At 33.4% G+C, this 19234-nt stretch overlaps 4 protein-coding genes across 6 annotated transcripts; 2 read left to right on the forward strand and 2 right to left on the reverse strand.

The window, feature by feature from the left end:
* The first annotated feature begins 296 nt into the window (after window positions 1-296).
* On the forward strand, window positions 297-2539 carry LOC108559026 (XK-related protein 6-like). Of its 2 annotated transcripts, XM_017916156.1 has the most exons (3): window positions 297-577; window positions 727-1066; window positions 1124-2539. In XM_017916156.1, the coding sequence occupies exons 2-3, from the start codon at window positions 758-760 to the stop codon at window positions 2492-2494; spliced, it is 1680 nt and encodes a 559-aa protein (XP_017771645.1). In that variant the 5' UTR covers window positions 297-577; window positions 727-757; the 3' UTR covers window positions 2495-2539. The 2 variants fall into 2 exon arrangements, with proteins under 2 accessions (XP_017771645.1, XP_017771644.1); XM_017916155.1 differs by having other exon boundaries at window positions 727-2539.
* A 1163-nt stretch (window positions 2540-3702) lies between these two features.
* Window positions 3703-5421, reverse strand: LOC108559028 (CCHC-type zinc finger protein CG3800). The gene is made up of 2 exons (XM_017916157.1): window positions 5273-5421; window positions 3703-4689 (listed from the first exon to the last, which is right to left on the reverse strand). Exon 2 carries the CDS (start codon window positions 4678-4680, stop codon window positions 4243-4245), a length of 438 nt encoding a protein of 145 aa, XP_017771646.1. The 5' UTR covers window positions 4681-4689; window positions 5273-5421; the 3' UTR covers window positions 3703-4242.
* A 1677-nt stretch (window positions 5422-7098) lies between these two features.
* LOC108559029 (relaxin receptor 2-like) lies at window positions 7099-12900 on the reverse strand. 2 transcript variants are annotated; one of them, XM_017916159.1, is made up of 13 exons: window positions 12770-12900; window positions 12447-12518; window positions 11719-11790; window positions 11332-11403; window positions 11128-11271; window positions 10343-10414; window positions 10217-10288; window positions 10062-10133; window positions 9418-9770; window positions 8940-9205; window positions 8652-8883; window positions 8323-8594; window positions 7099-7387 (listed from the first exon to the last, which is right to left on the reverse strand). In XM_017916159.1, exons 1-13 carry the CDS (start codon window positions 12883-12885, stop codon window positions 7325-7327), a joined length of 1878 nt encoding a protein of 625 aa, XP_017771648.1. In that variant the 5' UTR covers window positions 12886-12900; the 3' UTR covers window positions 7099-7324. The 2 variants fall into 2 exon arrangements, with proteins under 2 accessions (XP_017771648.1, XP_017771647.1); XM_017916158.1 differs by having other exon boundaries at window positions 8308-8594.
* A 57-nt stretch (window positions 12901-12957) lies between these two features.
* Window positions 12958-15002, forward strand: LOC108559030 (facilitated trehalose transporter Tret1-2 homolog). Its single transcript, XM_017916160.1, has 3 exons — window positions 12958-13091; window positions 13152-13404; window positions 13458-15002. The coding sequence occupies exons 1-3, from the start codon at window positions 13022-13024 to the stop codon at window positions 14521-14523; spliced, it is 1389 nt and encodes a 462-aa protein (XP_017771649.1). The 5' UTR covers window positions 12958-13021; the 3' UTR covers window positions 14524-15002.
* Window positions 15003-19234: the final 4232 nt, after the last annotated feature.

A 19234-nucleotide genomic window follows, 5' to 3' on the forward strand; every position in this document is an offset into this window, starting at 1 on the left:
TATTTTCATCATTTTTTTATAATCAAATATGATGAGTAAATATATTTATTATTGAAATATACTTATTTACTAATTTCGGTATTAAAAAAAGCAATCACATAAATTAAATTATTTTAATTATCAATTTAAAGATTTCGCATTAAACAATTTACTTGTACACTTGATGTAAATAGTTATTAGGGAGAAAAGAAAAAGTTTTCTATTTATGTATGAAATAGATGAAAGTTTTATATAAAAATAATAATACCGTTTTAGGATGTTTGTGTGTTAGCCACAAGTGCAGGCAACATTCCATAGAGTCGCTCAGTTTTGTGAGTGAGCAGAACAGAGTCAAAACTGGTCAAAACTTAATTGACAGAACCGAGAAAAGTTCAAGAAAATTTAGATTGAGATGTTCTGTACGTGAGAGTAAAAAGTTTGGAATTGGATGTATCAAAACGTGGTTCGATATGGAATTGAGAGGAGAAATCGATTTATGAATCGACGAAAAAGCAAAGTCGCAGCATTGAAAACATTTGGCGAAAGTATGAAGGGAGGTTAGGAATGCGGGGCAATTGCCCAGACGAATATTCAACATGTAAGCTTTTTTAAAAATAATCCTAATTTCCACGTTAACTATATTAACTATTTGTATTATTACTATTTGTAAATTATTATTTTTATGAATAGAATAATTTAATTTAATTATGTATTTATTGATATATTTCTTCTTCTCTTTTTTTTCAGTATGTGATGAAATGGTTGAGTGAAACCAAATATGTCAGAGTTTTTGCCACTATGTGATTTACTGTTCAATGTGGTCTCACTGGCAGCCTATTTCTGTGACATAGTATTCGATATCCTGGTGGTTTATGCCTTATACAACAAGGGATCTATTCTGATTGTGGCTCAGTGCTTAATTGTGATACTCCTTACAAGTTTAATAACGCAAATCGTATCTGCTTATTGGTACTTGAAGGGAAAACCAGACGGATGGAAGCAGTATGCAATTGTGACATTGCATATACTGCAATTTGGTGTAGTTTGGAGATATGCCAGACTTCTGGCTCCGGTGCAGCTGGAGAATGTTAAGAAAGAAGTCAGAGATTTGTGCATTCTAAGACTAATTCATGCATTCCTTCAGGCCGCCCCAATGCTACTGATTCAGCTATCATTGTTGGTAGTTGGAGAGAGCGGAGAATTGACAGATCTGGTCACAGTGTCCGCAGCCCTGTCCCTGTTCTCGGTTTGCTGGGCGCTGGCTTCGTTCAGCAAACATGTGCAGAAAGTGGAGAAATTGGTGCTCACCTGGCTGGGAGTCCTGTCGCAATTGCTTTGGAGAGCCGGAACAGTTACTGCGAGAGCGCTGGCGCTTTCCGCGTACGCACATAGTTACCATTCATGGATATTTTTAGTGCTCGCATTGCATTGGGCTTGCATGTTCCTGTGGCTGGTATCGCCGAGAAGTGCGTTTTACGGGGAGAAAGGAAAACGCTTAGGAATTTGCGTGCTCGTTGCGGGAGTTTACGTTCTTGCGTACATCAATCTGCAGGATAAACCGCACGGCAGAACTATGGCCGTCTTTTACGGAGTGATGCTATTAGAAAATTGTTTATTAGTCACTGCATGTTTAGCAGCAATTTGGTCGGTGAAACCACCGAATTGGCTTCTTCTACCGGCATTAACTATTTTCTTATTCTTCGGCGGCCTCCTCTTCATGCTCATTTACTACCGATTCTTTCACGTACGCCGAATAATGGACAATAAGCCGTCGCATCCGCCGGGAGTTTTCAATTGCAGATTTGCCGGACCCACGGCCGCAGCTCTCTATCGGAAGAAAAAGAAACCGACGAGTTTCGTGCCTCCTCCGGGTCTGACGCCGATGGCGGTACCTTTCTGGCGACGACCTTTACCCTCGTCCAGTGAAAACGAAGGAAGCAGCGTCGGATCGCGCGTCAACATTCATCAGAAATTGCAGGAGAAGAAGCAGAAGCAACTGGCCGAACTGAAGATTATAGAGGAGGAAATCAAGCAAGGTAAATTGGTAGGTCCCGAATGCACGGATCCGGACGATAGGCAACCAATTCCACGCATCAAGCGTCACCTGGAGCCGCAACTGCTGAGTTTAGCATCGCTCAACAACCTGGCCAGTTACGGCGTGAATTTGAATAGACGTCCACCGCCTAGAGCACCGCGTTCACGAACTCCTGAACTTCTATTAGCTCCCAGGTATCTCTACTGCGACTGTTCCATTCCAGAGCCAGAACCAGTCGAGTTACCCGGTCAACCCAATTCGGATATCGAAAGCCAAATCAGCTTGCCCAGATCGTACACATTACCCCGAGAATTTAAGTATTATCGAAGGGGGCGAACCCGGAAACCGATTCGGACTATCGCCTCGACAAACAGTTCCGATGGGGACGTCGATTCTGCCGATGATGAGTCCGATCACAATTCGCCGCCGGCTCTGGTGAAACCCTTGCGAAAGCAGTACAGACACGAGACGAAATTATAAACAAAAAATGCCAATTTACCTGTAACATAAACGTGCCTTATATAATATAATAGTATATATATATTTTTTTAAATTTAAAATAGTATCTGTATTAATAATCTTATATATATTTATTTAACTTTATTGTGTACAATTTACATCTATTAATAATATTAGTGAAAAATGTTTTATATTTAAATGTTTTGTAGATATTTTTATAATACTTTTTTTTTTAAATTTTATATATAAAGAAAAAATCGAATAAAAATAAATCTGATTGTTTTCTTCCAAAAAAATGTATATAAATCTTATTTGTCCATCAAATTGATGATATTGACTTTCCTATTATGTTATATAACGAATATATTGTGTTATGAAAGGAATTAATAAAACATATTTGTATCCTATAAACACGTCTAGTTTGTTCGCACGAATTCATTGAACCTCATGTTGGAAAGTCGGCTATCAAATGCTCTTATTTGAGTCGGATTGTGATATGTAAAAACAAATAGACTTGAGCAACAGTCAAATGTACATTTGCAACGATATTTGCACGTTAATTCGGTTAAATGATTGAATATATCATGTATGTATAATAGAATTTGTATGTCTATTGTTTCAAAACATGCCATCTTGTTTACTTTCATTAACTGTCAGATAATATTCGAATGTCAATACTCGTAGCAAAATTCTTTTTTAATATATATAAAAAAAATAATAGAGCAAATTGAGAATACTGAAGAATTTCAGAAGTTGGACAAAACAAAATATTAATAATTGTAGTTTTAATGCATGCGCTGCTCGCTTGATTCTATGGAATGCTCACATCATTAAAATAATTAAAGATCTCTAGTCGACTTTCTAATAGTTGCAAGGGAGAAAGTAGAATGTAATAAATATAACATATCCTTCTGTCGTTAATATCTAATAATTTCCAAAGAGCTGCGTTGGTTGGTTGATTCTGCTGCAGCATTCTCGTTACAAGAGAAAAAAAACAAGGAGAAAGGAGGATCAATATAATAATTGAGAGTAAAAAAAGAGGAAATAAATAAAAACTAGTTTTGGACAGCTTTATTACCTTTCAACTAATGTATTCTTCACCCTTTTCTTTTTTTTTAATCATTTACAGTCTTTTGATATTGTATTCATTTAATTAATATATACTTTTTTTTTATTAAGAGAAAATATTTCTATTCAAATTATTTAATATACAATAAAACAAATCCAAATCCATTCAATTGATTTTCTTTAATAATTTTCTTACAAAAAAAAAATAATAAAACAAAAAAAAGTCCTGCAAGTTGATACATTTCCATTTCACAACGCCTAATTAATATAAAGATTTTTGTTTTTTTTTAATAATAATGCAAATATAACACATTTTCAAATGATGTTTTTCCCTTTTTTTGTGTAGTATTAATTTTAATACTGCGGAGGTTGAAGTTCTGTAGTAGTTTTTAAAAAAAATATGAATTTAAAAATAATAAAGAAAAACGTCACAATCAAGAGAGTAATGTAAGTCATTATTCATAAGATACAAGTAGTAGTAGTAGCAGTTATATAATCATGATCAAAATCTAAACCTAAAAAAAACAGAATTCCAAGGGGAGGAGGAATAAATAGACAATTCAAAAATAATATTTGAAAAACAGCTGTAGACCGAAACAGTGTTAAACATATTAAAAAAAAAATACAACAACTTCCAGTGTTTTTTTTTCTTCCTTTTCTGTTGTGTGTGTGTGTTGTGTGCATGTTCCAGTGGCCATCTACTACATGTCTTGATCACAGTCGCGACTAATATGGCCCGGTTTGTTGCAAATGTAACAAGTTTTTGTATTCTCTGGACAATTTCTAGATAAATGCCCCGGCTTATTGCAATTGAAGCATGTCTGGTTGGACATGCGATCAGTAGAACCTGCATCGGGGCAGCTTCTGGCTATATGACCAGGCTTGTTACAGTTGTAACAGGATGGAACATCAGGGCTCTGATGACAATCTTTTGCGAAGTGACCTTCTCCGTTGCATCTGTAGCATCTTTCCATCTCCTCCTTGCAGTCGCGTGCGAAATGTCCAAGTCTGTTACATTTGAAGCATTTCTCGCGACCTCCTCCGTAGCTACCGCCACCTCGGCCTCCTGGGCCAGGTTGAGTACATTCACGGGCAAAATGTCCCGGGCGACTGCACTTGTAGCACACAGTCGAACTCATGATTATTTCCTGGAATTCAAAGTGAAACACACAAACTTAGAGAGGAAAATACGTGCGACAAATGGATTTTTCTAAACGAATCATGAATACATCAACTTTCTACATGGAGGAAGGAACCCGTTTCGTAGATGAATAGAAAAAAAATAAAATAAAAACATAACCTCAAACGATTAGAGAGCGCGACACGATTAGTCACATTTTTTTCCAAAAATACATCGACTTCTTCGCATCCCGATTAATCCAAACGATGATATTAGGCAAAATATATACTTTAATAATTTTATTGTCCTTTATAGCTTCCTTCGGACGATGGAGGTGAATGACAGGCATTTTTTTACACGTGGAACAAAAAAAATAGAATTTCCCATAAATGCGGAAAAATCACCGATTAATATTGAATCCGAGTTGAAAATGAGCTCGAGAGAAACCATGGGACGCGTATTTGTGGCGTGCATTTAACCGATTTCGAAGCAGTAAAACATTGTTGCATTGTTTTAATGATCCACGTGTGATTTCGGAGCCAAACACTTTTATCGTGGCCCCAAAGTGGAAGAAAAATCCGTGACAGTGGAGAAATTATTGAGAAACTCACCTCGATTTATATTATTCAGGTCTTGCAGGACTTATTGGCATACGAACTGATACTTCTTAAACTTGTTTCAAAGTGATTTATACCCATTCAGTTCGACTGAGGTTACACCATAAAACCAACTCTCACTGGGTAAATAATGAAAGAAAGATGAAACGCACCGGTAGTACTATTGGTCAAACTCGTAACTAAGTTCTGCTCGTAGCACGCTTGACTCACGTAGATGTTTCCTCTGTGCTACGATTTTCAATTGGCGCCAAATACGAATTTGAATTTCATCATACCAATATAATTATTTATTAATATCTAACGTTATAATTATTATATTACAATTCATATCAATAAAATATTAAAATAATATTTTATTAAAATAGGCAAATTAATAAAATAAAAACTTATAACATATTTATATAATCATAAAAATAATAAAATAAAAATAACCAATTATTATAAAGGCCTATTGAATATAAGCATTTTCACTCTAAAATTAATATTAACAATTAATTTGTGTTTATTCTGTATTATATATAAACTTTAGTCTTTATATTCTGACAAATAAACATTTGTTCTACCAAGTGTCATACGAAATATGTCAAATTATTTTACAAAACCAAATGAAAATGCTTTTGCAATTAAATGTTTAAAAAGTATTCTTTTGAGTCTATATTAATTTTGCTTAGAATCAAGTGTATAATTACTACAAATTAGTTCTCAAATATAACAAATAATATACAATAAATGCATTAAGGTTTGTTTTGACAATGAAAATCGATTTGTCAATAAACAGTTCAACAGCAAACGCCTAAATTTCGTTATTAAATTAGATATTTAGAACAAAATGGATATTATGTTATATTATTATGTATATTTCTATAATTACTGAAATACTCATGTTTGACTTCGTCTCGATTAGTCAACTAATACAGTTGTTGTTTGAGATTTATTAATACTTTACAACATTGATTTGTTTAAGAACAAAATTTCAACAGGAATATCATATTTTCATAAGCTCAGTATATACTATTATATTCTGAATGCTCAAACTGGTAAAGATTATAACTACTAATAAGATATCTAAAATTCTTAATTCCTCTATAATTATCATCAAGTATTGATACTGTGTTCATTCATGTTTTTTAAATTCTTATCTCGTCCGCCTTAATTTTTCAATTAACTACAAATCTTAAAAAAAAAAACAAGGATTTGTGACAAGACAAGATTTGTGATTTTCATCAGCTTTAAGTCTTGTTTTCATTCTACTTTATTATTATACTAAATGCATTATCTACAATGTTTAAATTAGTTAGGAACGTGTGCCAGATACTATCATATTACTCATAATATATAGTGCTAATGTCTAGTGTATATGTTATCAGTTATGCTGTACAAAAAAAAAAACTATTGAACGCATGTTTTTTTTGAGGTTATGAAAAGGTTTAATTATACAAATTATAAAGAAATAAAACTGTTGTTATACATTTCATACAAATACATTTTTAATAATAAAATTGAAAATCAGTTTCATGTAATAACAGTTAAAACGTTTTTAAATTATAAAATCTCTTGATCCTTGGAAAGTGTGGACAATGAAGTGTGCTGTGCTTCTAAAATATACATACATTCTAAATATACGTATTATTTAAGAGAAAATTGGTATTTATACGATATCAGATAAAATTGCAACGAGATTATTTTAGTCAAATAAAAAATAATAATTCTACTATATATTGTAAATATAACAGTTATAACATTCGTTGCAGATCTAGTTAGTATTCATTCAATCTCGTGCACATAATTATGACTAACTTATTTATTTGTTTTCTTCTCGGGTGCATTTATAAATTATAGTTGCATATGTTATAATAGTTGCATATTCATTTTTCTGTGCTCATTTCATTAACATTTCTGAAGACGAACCACTAAATTACTCGTTAACTATACGAATAATTGGATATTCGTCAGTTGAACACACACACACGTATGCATGTACAAAAAATGTGCAAAATATGCTTTAATGTAAACTCCTCATCATTAGAGACAAGTGTCGAGTTCGTATCATACAGCCGTTGGCCGTTTGCAGCTGCTATTTTTAGTCGTTGTTAAACTTGTTTGCGTTCCCTGAAACATAAATTACAGAAAATTAATCGTACATATCCATGATCTAACTAATGAATAGCTGCAATTGTTTTTCTTTTACAAGTCAACATCTTAGATCTGAGGTTATATTGACTGACAGACTCTTTATTATTAAGTTTTACATATAACATTGAATATTCCAGAATCGACTAATGAGATAAACATAATTTTCTGTTAATCTCTAGTGAAATTCGCGCAGAAGATTATTGATAAAAACAAAATATTATCCAAACAACAACGTGATTAACAGTTCACCAGTTGACCGCGAGAGGCGCACTATGAATAGACGCGATGATTCATACAGTTTATTAATAACTTTATATTACATTATTATTTTTTTCTTATATTGCGTAATCATCATTTCTATATAATTTTATAACGTACATTTGCAAAATGTTATTAAATAATTCTGACATATTAGTACATGGTACAAATATACATTTAGTTAAGGTGACCAACCGTACTTTGGAGAATTGAATACTGTTTATTTTTCATGAACCGTACTATAAAATACTAATTTGTGAGCGAAATTACATACTTTTTACACACTTTATTATTTTTTTTTTTCAAAATATTTTAGGATAAAATTTATCTACATCAGCGATTCTCAACAAATGGATCACGACCCAAAATTGGGTCGCGTCAAATATTTGATGACAGCTGTCACTCTGTGTATAAGTGCTCCTTTCAAGTAGCTTATTTTTAAATATATTTGCACTTTCTTTAAAACGTATACAAAAGTCGTCGCAAATAGAATCGGCGTAAAATGAACCATTATTTACAGTGAGGTAACTATAGGGTTTAGTTCTATATAAGTGTAAAATCAGCAATTAATAAGCGTTATTTTGCATCGCCGTTATTGTGAATCGGCGTAAATCGAACCGGCGCAAAACGACGTTTACCTGTATTAAACTTACTCTATATGTAAGAATCTTACGGGCGCTTTCCCGTTTAGGAAATAGACTCAGGCTGTGGCTGTATCCAGAATCGCATCCAGAATTGTGAAGTCCATCCGAATGACAGGGCCGTCGTGAGCGTAGGCACGAGTCGAAAAATCGTTTGATTTGTTTTTTAAACAATGTTGTAGTCAGCGTGTACAGGATGGGATTTAATGCTGAATTGATGGGCATCACATAAATAGCCAACGTGGCGTATACGAATCGATGATATGTCTCTGATGGTTGCATTCCTGAAAATAACATATAACAATAATTTCAAGTTTTCACACAGCGGATATGAACGTCACCAGATAAAGCTGCAACTTTTATAATTATCACCGGCACCCAGCAGAGGCAATCTGTGAGGACGATGATGCCGAAACGCTGTGCGACTTTATCCCTGTCCTGGCTTTGCTGAGTCGAACGGCAGGCTTTCGTGCTTTTGTGAATTTCGCGAATCATCCTGCTGTACGCATAACATATAAACAGCAAGGCCAGAGCGTTCACGCATATGAATAGCAGTATCGAATACAACCAGCCCTACAAATCTTGTTACAGTGCCGAATTTGGACTGGCGCCTAGGTTGGACCACTTACTTTGGCGAACGGATTGTGTATGTAAAGAGGTAAACAGACTCCGTTGCTACCGTAAAAGTCGTTTCCAAAATACTCTTCACCGACGGACGTCAAAGGAATTGTGGCTACGATCGCCGCTAAGGTCCAAAGGAAGATTAACGTAAAGCTGGCCGCCCTCGGCGACGGTTGTTTTCTGGCCAGCGGTTGCGTCACGGACACAAACCTATCCCATGTTACTAATGACAGTATTAGTACGGACGATTCGCAAGACAGCGTATTCAAAAAACCTACAATACAAACAACATTAATTAATAACACATCTATAACCCTCCTTGTTGTTCACATTCACGACGGTCTTAATTGGACACAATAATATTAATGGATTTACTGCCGTAATTAGAGAACTAGGGTTTCCCTAATTTCATCTACGAAGCGCTCCAAATTAACCATACAAATATTGAACAATGAACGATAACGAATCTCTTCTTTTTTTCATTACCGCAAATATTGCACAGCGTGCTGTGCCTCCATCTCCATTGATGCTGCAAATATTCCCCGCGATATCTGTAATCCACCGAGGCAATTGCAAACAGGTAAATTCCCATCAGCAGATCGGACAGAGCTAAATTTTTAATGTACAGCGAATGCACCACGTTGTTGGTCGGTCCTCCGATAAATCGGCCCAAAAGAACCATCACGTTACCAACGCAACCAACGCTCGCCATTATCCAGACGCTGGTTCTTAATACCAAATTATCCAATAGGTGTTCCTGACTCGAAATTCCATCGCTTTTCGGCTCGCAGACACGTACGTGCGGCGCAAAAATACACATCTCGAAACTATCGAAGTAACTGAAAAACAAAAAAAAAACATTAAAATTAATTTATTTACTAATTTAATTCAACGTTTCTCAACTTCAATCATTTATAACATATATTTTATAACAATTTACGTGACAGCTGTCATATCGCGTGGTTTATAACATAAAAATTATTGACGCTTTGATGACAGCAGTCATTTTGGTAGCCTTTATAAATTTGAGAAACGCTGTTTTAATATATTAAGAAATATTAATATAATAATTACTTATTATTTATGAATGAAAATTTATGACAATAATAAAAGTTATTTAGTTAGCTCACATGTGTTTCAGATTCTGCAGAGATCGTAAAACTTTTTTATCGAATTTGTTGAAACGATTTCCTCTGAAGTCCCTAAATAAATAAACAAATATTTATTAAATAATCCAAATTAAGAGGGAGAGAGAAAGAGAGAGAAATGTAATTTCAATACTCACAGCGAAGTCAGATTTCCCGTGCCTATAAATACGTTACTGTCCATACCTCCAATTTGATTACCAACAAGAGTTCTATAAATATTACCTGATGTACACGATTTGCATATAGTACGCATGTATACTTACAGAGCCAAAAGACGAGACAGACCATCGAATGTGCCGTTCGTTAAATACCTTAATTTATTTCGAGATAAATATCTGAAAAAAAAAAGATATTAAATTACATTATTTTATATATATATATAAAAAAAGTAGTCTAAACTGAAAATGTCATTAAATCTTTAATTTAGGTATGCCCGTTACGTTTGTGAAAAACACTTGAAATTGATTTTCAATTTGTTATGAAACGGCGCCGGTAAAAGCGGCATCAAATGACGCGAGACAAATAATGGTCGTTTCGAAAATGCGCGAACGAACATTTAATTTGTTTCCTTTTGTAGTTGTTTCCCTTTGATGATCGATACGCTGAATTTTCCTATATTTATATTCCGATTACTATTTTCTATTAGCGAGATTAAGAGGCCGACTACTCCTCATCACCTGTAACTAAATCTGAGCAAATAAACACTTGGAAACTTGACGTTATAATTATAGGAAAGGCTTTTCTCGTTAGGTGTGTCAATATATTATGAAATAATTAAATGCTCACTTGATATACGACGCACCAAGGCGCGGAGACAGCTTAATCAGTCACCATAGTTGAGTCTTTTGTGGATGATGTTAATATTAAATTATAGCAAATATATCAATGTTATATAACAAAAAAAAATATTGTTTTGCTTACAATTCATAATTCACTTTATATTTTAATAACGAAATACACGAAAGCATTATGTAATATTCCCCCCAAAGTTGAATTTTAAAGAAACGCTTGTCTCGGAACGGAACGAAAACTATAATAATATACTTACAAGTTTTGTAATTGCGGAGTTAGAGCGAATGTTCCCGGCACAATGTATTCCAACAAGTTGTTTTCCAAATTAAGCGTCGAGAGGAAAGGAAATTGCGGAATATTATTTTCACCTAGCAAACTTATTTTGTTGCCACGGAGATTCCTGCAATATTCACCCAAAAAATATGCAACCGAATGAATATAAATCATGATATTAACTTACAGGTATGTCAGCCGCGATAAAGTTTGAAGCGTGGCCGCATCGATCGAAGATAATTCATTGTTACTCAAGTCTCTGCAAAGACGAAAAATCAATACAACTTTAATTTGCAAGTACAGCAATACCTCGCATAGTCCAAACTAAATTTTAATTGTTGGGGGCCGGCGTTACCGAATATGTAAAAAAAAACAAATTTAAAATGTCAATGTTACCAAAATAAATATTTAAATTAAAAAAACACTATTATTAAGTCCCGTAAACATTTGATTGTACATTATCAGTGCGGTTTCAAGTGGCACTATGTGAGGCATTGCCGTATTTAGTAAAGTCTACTTTTAAAATTGATTTACTTTTCTTTCCAATCGAGCGATATAAATGTAATGCACTTACAGTTCGAGCAATTTGCCGAGTTGCTGAAAAACTTGTGGATGCAGCTCCGAAATCTCATTGTACCTCAGCGTTCTGTCGTAACACAAATATTTATCATAAGTTTAACCCTGATTTAAACGAAAGACATAATAATAAAATAGTAACAATTATTTCATTTTACCATTTTGAAGTCGTCCGAAAAATATGAATACAAATTTAGTATCCCAAATTCGTTCATGACAAATTTCCTTATGAAAAGACACGACCACAATATTATTAGCATACATTGTTGACTTTACGAATATTATTAATAATTTCATTCTATACAACTTTTTTTTCATACATAAAATTTCAGTATAGAAAGTGTTTTTTTTTTCGTGTGTCTTCATTTTATACTGCTGTATTTTTTTGTAGTGGTAAGAAGAGGTTTATGGAAGGAACGTGTAATATAATTGTTGTGAATGTATTATCTCTAAGGGAGAGGAAAGGCCGTAAAAAGGAAATTTCTAATGCTACATTTCTATAATGATAAAAGATAGCCTTCGGACCAATCCAATTAAGTTGGGATATAAAAGGGACTTGTAGGATCGACTTTTTACAAGTAGTTTCTTACGCATGGAGAAAAATATAGCACGACTGAAGAAGAAATAGTGGATTATTGTCTTATTTTATTATCTATAAATAAATAGAGATCCGAAGCGATTTGCTTTTTATTGTCTACAATCTATATACTACGTATATATACTTACAATATTTCCAACGAGTTATTGACTGCGAAAACATCGTCCGGCAGAATTTTAATAAAATTATTGTCGATGTGCCTGCAAGTAATATAATCAAGTTCATTTATACTATACAGTAAAATATTTACGCAGGAAACGTTCATTACGTCTCCAAAAATATAAATAACAGGAAGTAAATGAATTCAATATAAACAAAAATTATCGCATTAGACGTTGATTTAGGAGGAGGATGCGTTAAATATTGTTTTATTTTTTTAATTTTTTATGAAGATCAAACTAATTTCGAGGAAATCTACGCATTCGAATCTATTTCAAGAATTATTACTTACAACTTTCGCAATGTTGTGAAGCTTCTGAAGGTTCCCCGCTCGATCCATCTCGATTCGCATTGCTGCAGCACACTACACAAAAAAATAAATATAAAGTGAACAAGAAATGTTTCCATCACGTGAATTTTGCGTAATTGAAATGTGTCTTGATGTGCTTAATCGATCAATTAAAGGGGTCAATCGATTAGTTCTGTCCGACACTCGCAGATTCCACTTTAGGAATTGAAGTTGCTCTGTTGAAAGCTTATTATTATGGGCACCACGAAGAACGGTCCGAAAGTCCAAAGCAAGCAGTGGCCGCAATACGTTGCTGTACTTTCTGGTGAGTTCATTTAATTCTTATTTGTTTTTATAAATTATCTAAATTTTCTTGATTTGTTAGCAACTGTTATTTCGATTGCTGCTGGTGTGAACATAGCGTGGCCATCACCTTCGATTCCGAGACTCGTGAATGGTGAATTTCCGTACGCAGTGAGCAAAGAAGAAGGCTCCTACATTGCTATTATAACTTGCTTAGGAAACATTGTTGGAGGACCGATCGCGGCTTCTTTAGTCGATATCATTGGGCGTAAATTGACCATAATTTTGATCGCAATACCGCAATGCCTCAGTTTCATAATGATTTCCGTGTCCAGGTAGTTTTTCTCTTTTAAATTTGTAGATATCAACAAGATTGTTTGGATTGCAGATATTCCGTTTGTTTACTGTACTTGGCGAGATTCATGGGAGGAATGGGCGAAGGATCAACGCTGACGGTTATGGCGATGTATATTGGTGAAATTGCGGAGCCTCAAGTTCGCGGTACTCTGGGTTCGTACATCTCATTGACGCTGCGAATCGGAATGCTGTTCATCAACGTGATAGGCTCATACTTCACCATAGAAATGTCAAGTTTAATATGTTTGGTGCTACCTGTTCTGTTCTTGTCAACGTTCGTGTTCATGCCGGAGACGCCGTACTATCTGTTGATGAAGGGAAACGTGTATGCGGCTCGAAGAAGCTTAAGATTTCTGAGGCGAAAGTATAACATCGAGGAGGAATTGAGGACGATCAGCAACGACGTGAACAGACAGTTATCAGAGTCAGGAAGATTCCGCGACCTGTACACGATACCATCGAACAGGAGGGCTTGTCTAATTATATTGGGTCTTCGGACTTTTCAGCAGTTTAGCGGAATCTCGGCTTTCACCCTGTACACGCAGCAGCTGTTCAAGGAGGCCGTCGAGAATATGTCGCCCAGCGTCGCCGCCAATATATTCTCGGGCCTCCAATTACTCCTCACCTTTTTCTCATCAATTCTTGTTGATATTCTTGGACGAAAACCTCTGCTCATATTCTCGTGCGTCTCGTGCTTCTTCATTCTGATAATCGAAGCTGTCTACTTCACGCTCAGAGATTTCACGGAAATCAACGTCGACGTCGTTTGGTGGATCCCGCTGACCGGTATGATCATTTACATCATCGTCTTTTCCGTCGGTCTTGGCAGCATCGTCAATTTAATGCTCGGAGAATTATTTAGTCAAAGCGTTAAAGCGAAAGCTCTCTGCTTGATGAACATATATTTCGCGTTGGCGATGAGCGCCACCACGAAATTTTTCCAATTCATGACCGACCTCAACGGCCTATCGATTCCGATCTTCGTTTTCGGCAGTTGCTGTGGCCTGGGCGCATTATTCTGCTATTACTTCGTTCCCGAAACTAAGGGCAAAACTTTGGAGGAAATCCAGCAGTGTTTGAAGGGCAAAAAATCTTAAGGTTCAAATTTACGAAATATACATAATAACAACAAACAACTTACAGAGTATCGACGATGTCGGGAACTTTTTCGAATATTCTCGCGCTCAAATTAACGAACTTGTTTCCAGTCAGATCACTTGAAATAAGAATTTGAGATTTTTCATAAATTTAAAACTTACTTAAATTACATACAAAATATCGATAAAATCATCGGGATGGAAATCGCCTGGCGCTGCATTCAATCCTTTATATCGGCAGAAAATATCCCGCAAACGGCAATGACACGTTCCATTATACTGCAGAACTGTAATAACATTAAATTATTTGTTTAATACAAATAGATTCTTCTTTTTTTTTCAATTTTACCACAAAAATTCTCAAAATCGTCGTGCTCTGCGCCCGGTCGCTTTTTAAACATATTGTCAAAATAATTGTTGCTATGTGTATCATCTACAACGTTAAAATTTAATAATTAATACAAAAAAAAAACAAAACTCAAAATTATTCTTTTTTTTCTTTCATTTTCATCCTTACCACAATTAAACTCATCGCTTCCATCCGCACAATCCGCAATATCGTCGCAAATGTTGATTTGCGGAATACACACCGTCTTCGTATCAATTTCATCCGTTTCATTGCAATTGAAATATCCTATATCGCATTCAACTGCATTAACTTAAAAAATAAAACAAACTTAGCATGACAATGCTGCCAAAATAAATATTTCGAAAGTCAATCCAGTTTGAATTAATCTTATTGCCACCACAAAATAGAAAATGAGATTCCCCCAAAATAATAAATATTCACCAAATTTTGGAGTAAATGTCTTATGTCGCATTCAACTTAAGACAAAAATTACAAAATAAATTTATTATTAAAATGTGATAATTTCAATTAGATTGATTCACATAACAATGCTGCCAAAATAAATATTTACCATTCTAGTTTGAATTAATCTTATTGCCACCACAAATAATATTTCCCTAAAAATAGTAATATTCTGCAAAATTTTCGATCAAATGTTATATTAACTTTATTCGTTTCATTGCAATTAAAATATCCTTTATCACAATTATTCCATTAAAAAAATAAATATATTATAACTGTTATACACAAGTAAGAAAAAAATATAAACGAGTCCAGAAGGAATTGCGAGACACGAATAATGCAACGTATTTTTTTTTATATGTTTAGATGCATGATTCCCAAACGCATCTTCGAACGTGCATCGCTACAAAATATATTTACATTTGCAAAGTTTTCTGAATACACCACAAATTACCACTGATTTTCTATACGCTTTCAAGATCATCTACAATAATAAATATAAATACAACATTTTTATTTAATAATCAAATTTTCGGCAAAATCAATTGTTAGTTGGGCTGTTATAGTTTTTGTTTTTTTTTTGTTTATAGCCAAAAAAATATTCTACTTATTGCTAAAAATGTTGGCAGGTTGTGAATATATAAAAAAAAAATAATTAAAAGAAAAAAATATATCTATATCAGCGTGTCTCAAACCAATATTGCATAAAGTTAAATATTGAATAGGATTGCAAAATGACAACTGCCAGTTGCGTTAAAATGTCAAAATTTTATGTTTTATAAGATTGAGTTGGTAGCTGGCGAAATTGTGCTTGACAAGTGAAGGGAGTGGAGGTTTAATAAAAGAGGAAGAAGAAGATTGAGTTGCGCGGATAAAAGGTTAAGAAACGCCTCACCATATCATATAAACGATTTTTATCATTATTTTCTTACATTTTAACAATAATAATTTTCTATATCAAATATAGAGCGACTAATAGCCGAATGGTCACATTGATGATCAAATTGTGAATAAAATTATGCGACATAAAAAAATCAAATATATTACTCAAACCGATATTGAGTCGCATCAAATGTTTAATAGGGTCGCGAAATGAGAGCTGTCAAAAATTCGATGTTCGTTAAGAAAGTTGAGAAAAGCTGCAGTATATCATATAAACGATTTTCATCATTATTTTGATACATTTTTAACAAATAAATCGTGAATACCATTTATAGTTATATATGTATACAAATTTTCATGTTAATATTTACTAGCATAATAAATATCGCTATTTAATACGTGCAATCATAAACAGTAATTTATTAAAGCTGAAGTTGCTCATTAACCATATATATATATAATCTGGAATTAGTGGCTTCGAATTTCGTGTAAATACTTAATAACATCGGTTAAACACGAGTTCTGCATCCATTATAAACTAATATTTTCGTTTTGCAGACTTTTGAAAAATTATAAATTTGATGTAGGCTTTGGAATCATTATTTATGGAAACACTTAATTTGATTCTTGTATGCTGTGTGTGTAACGTATTAAAATGAAATTTCACTAATTGCTAGTGCAAACAGGATTTATTACTTTTCTCAATGTTTTTTTTTGTATCGATTGGTACACAAATTTGCTTTTATAATTATTGCAAGAGAAGAAACTCACCAATTTGATGTCGACTTTCGAAAATCCAAATTACAAAAATTATATGTAACATTTTATTATCCAAATATATAGAAATTTCGTTTGGATTTTGTTGAACAAGCCAGATGGCTTTTATAGATAATAAAACATTATTTTCGGTGATTTCATAAAAGATATTCTAAAATCGTTATCATTCCGATGCATTTTATGTAACAACTTTTAATGATTTTGGCATTATTAATGTATACGAATGGAAACTTTATATTTCGTCGACACTAGTTAATATTATAATTGTACAAAAAAAATATTTTGTTGTTCACTTCACTAATAATTTTCTTCGGCAAATCCAGGAGCTGTTTCCAGTATCGCGGCGCGTTTTCGACTGCAGATCGCGCATTTTCTGCGTAAACCTTTAGGGTAGGACGTAGAGATACAAACGTTCATTTACGCCTGTATATTATACACTTACTTAAATATATTTACACCCACTGATGGAGCTAAACGAAAAAATAAATACTTCGAAGAGTGCGGCTTCAATCAGTACGGATTCGCTATAGTACGTTGTGAAAAATTCACAAGGGACTCAATTACAATTGAGCAATATAAAAAAAAAATAGTATACTAATTATATATAATTGTTCTGTTTTCTTTTATGTATAAAGTCAAGTCTATGTTCGTTACTGTTTATTTTCAATTTTTTTAAAGTTCTCAATTAGTCCGGTTTCAAACAGTTACCCGGACTATGAGAGGTATTCCAGTATTGTTGTTTTCAAGGATTCAGATCATTTTTTTTTTCTCTTTCGGTACGTAAATGTAAAACGATCGTCGATTTGATTTTATGTTGCCATCAACATAATACGAGAGCAGAAGGACAATCGGTAGAAAAACAAAACAAACGCTTTTATTATGCGTAACCCGAAACGTAACATTTCTTTTTATGTTTCGGCAAAGTTTATTTTTTGCTATAATTGTACTTTGATTAACGGTTGCCTGGAAACGCACTGTTGAAGATGCGATGACTCGACGACCAATAGATGATGCTTAATAATAGTAGTTAGTACGTATAATTAAAATTAAATTATTCTTGTCGCAATAAAACCGAATCCATTCGGAATACCTAAATAGATAGACCTCCGTGCTCGATACTCTTGACTACACTAATTCTCTACAAGTTCATTCATTAAGTTTAAGTTCCTCAGCTTATGGATCGCGTTACATTTTTAATGGGTCCCTAAATGACAGCTGTCATCTGTCACCTGTGTTAACTGTATAACCACAAACAAATATGTTGGATCGCGAAATGACATCTTGTGTCAAAATGAGTGAAACTCTTGGGTCGCAGTGCAACTGAAAACAAGTGCGATGGGTTGCGACTTGTGTGAAAAAGAAGGTTGAGAAACACTGCTGTACACGAGGAGATGAAACTATTTACTAAAGTGGGATAGGATAGAACTATTAACGTCGCGTTCGAAAAACGCGCACACAATTTATTTGTGAATCAACATAATTTGTGAATCAAACAAATCGATATATTTCTGTACACTTATTATTTTCAATATAACTAATGCACCGAATTACACATTTCTGTTTGCTTTCAATATTACTTGGATTTTGTTTCTTTCTATTTACATTTACGTTCACTTCAAATTTAATAATAAAAAAATAGAAACACATGACAATATATATTTCTTATAATATTGAATACAAAAGGTCGTTGGTTCGTTTCCCAAAAACCAACAAAAATTTGTGGAAACTTATAAACCCGATAAATAAAAAAATGAAAATATTAAATATTATATATCAGCAGTGAAAAATCGTTTAGAGCTTACAATGTTTGAATAGCGTCCGTCTGCAGTATATCTTTTAGAATTTTGCATAAGTAAATAAGAAATAAGTAAAAAAATCGATTGCTTTTGAAAATGTACTTAAAGTTATTTGTATTAATTGAAAGTAATTGTAATTTGTTCTAATGATATATATAAATAGATTTTTTGATAAAACAAAAAAAAATACATAAGCGTTTCTCAACCTTTATCAAACATATTTGCTTGTAGTTATATATAGACCCAAGTATTTCACTCGCTTTGACACAAGTTGACTGCTGTCATTTCAATATTACAATACGTCAAATCCGTCAATTTGTATATAAATTATTCTCGAAATAGCGTGTATAAACATCTGTAAATATATATATATATATATATATATATATATGTGTATAAATGCTAAATTTATAAATACATGTAAACGTTGCGTGTGTCCACATTG

Source organism: Nicrophorus vespilloides, unplaced genomic scaffold, assembly GCF_001412225.1.
Source record: "Nicrophorus vespilloides isolate i.1.1-1 unplaced genomic scaffold, Nicve_v1.0, whole genome shotgun sequence".
In the NCBI taxonomy this organism is placed as follows: domain Eukaryota; kingdom Metazoa; phylum Arthropoda; class Insecta; order Coleoptera; family Silphidae; genus Nicrophorus; species Nicrophorus vespilloides.

What these genes read in the sequence shown, in the direction of transcription:
- LOC108559026 (XM_017916155.1), top strand. Translation starts at nt 758, where the DNA reads ATGTCAGAGTTTTTGCCACTATGTGATTTACTGTTCAATGTGGTCTCA.
- LOC108559028 (XM_017916157.1), bottom strand. Translation starts at nt 4,680, where the DNA reads ATGAGTTCGACTGTGTGCTACAAGTGCAGTCGCCCGGGACATTTTGCC.
- LOC108559029 (XM_017916158.1), bottom strand. Translation starts at nt 12,885, where the DNA reads ATGGAAACATTTCTTGTTCACTTTATATTTATTTTTTTGTGTAGTGTG. An exon ending in AATAACTCGTTGGAAATATT is followed by an intron (nt 11,791 to 12,446) that starts GTAAGTATATAT and finishes GTGTTACGACAG; the next exon opens with AACGCTGAGGTACAATGAGA. An exon ending in CTGTCTCGTCTTTTGGCTCT is followed by an intron (nt 10,289 to 10,342) that starts GTAAGTATACAT and finishes TAATATTTATAG; the next exon opens with AACTCTTGTTGGTAATCAAA.
- LOC108559030 (XM_017916160.1), top strand. Translation starts at nt 13,022, where the DNA reads ATGGGCACCACGAAGAACGGTCCGAAAGTCCAAAGCAAGCAGTGGCCG. An exon ending in ATACGTTGCTGTACTTTCTG is followed by an intron (nt 13,092 to 13,151) that starts GTGAGTTCATTT and finishes TTGATTTGTTAG; the next exon opens with CAACTGTTATTTCGATTGCT. An exon ending in ATAATGATTTCCGTGTCCAG is followed by an intron (nt 13,405 to 13,457) that starts GTAGTTTTTCTC and finishes TTTGGATTGCAG; the next exon opens with ATATTCCGTTTGTTTACTGT.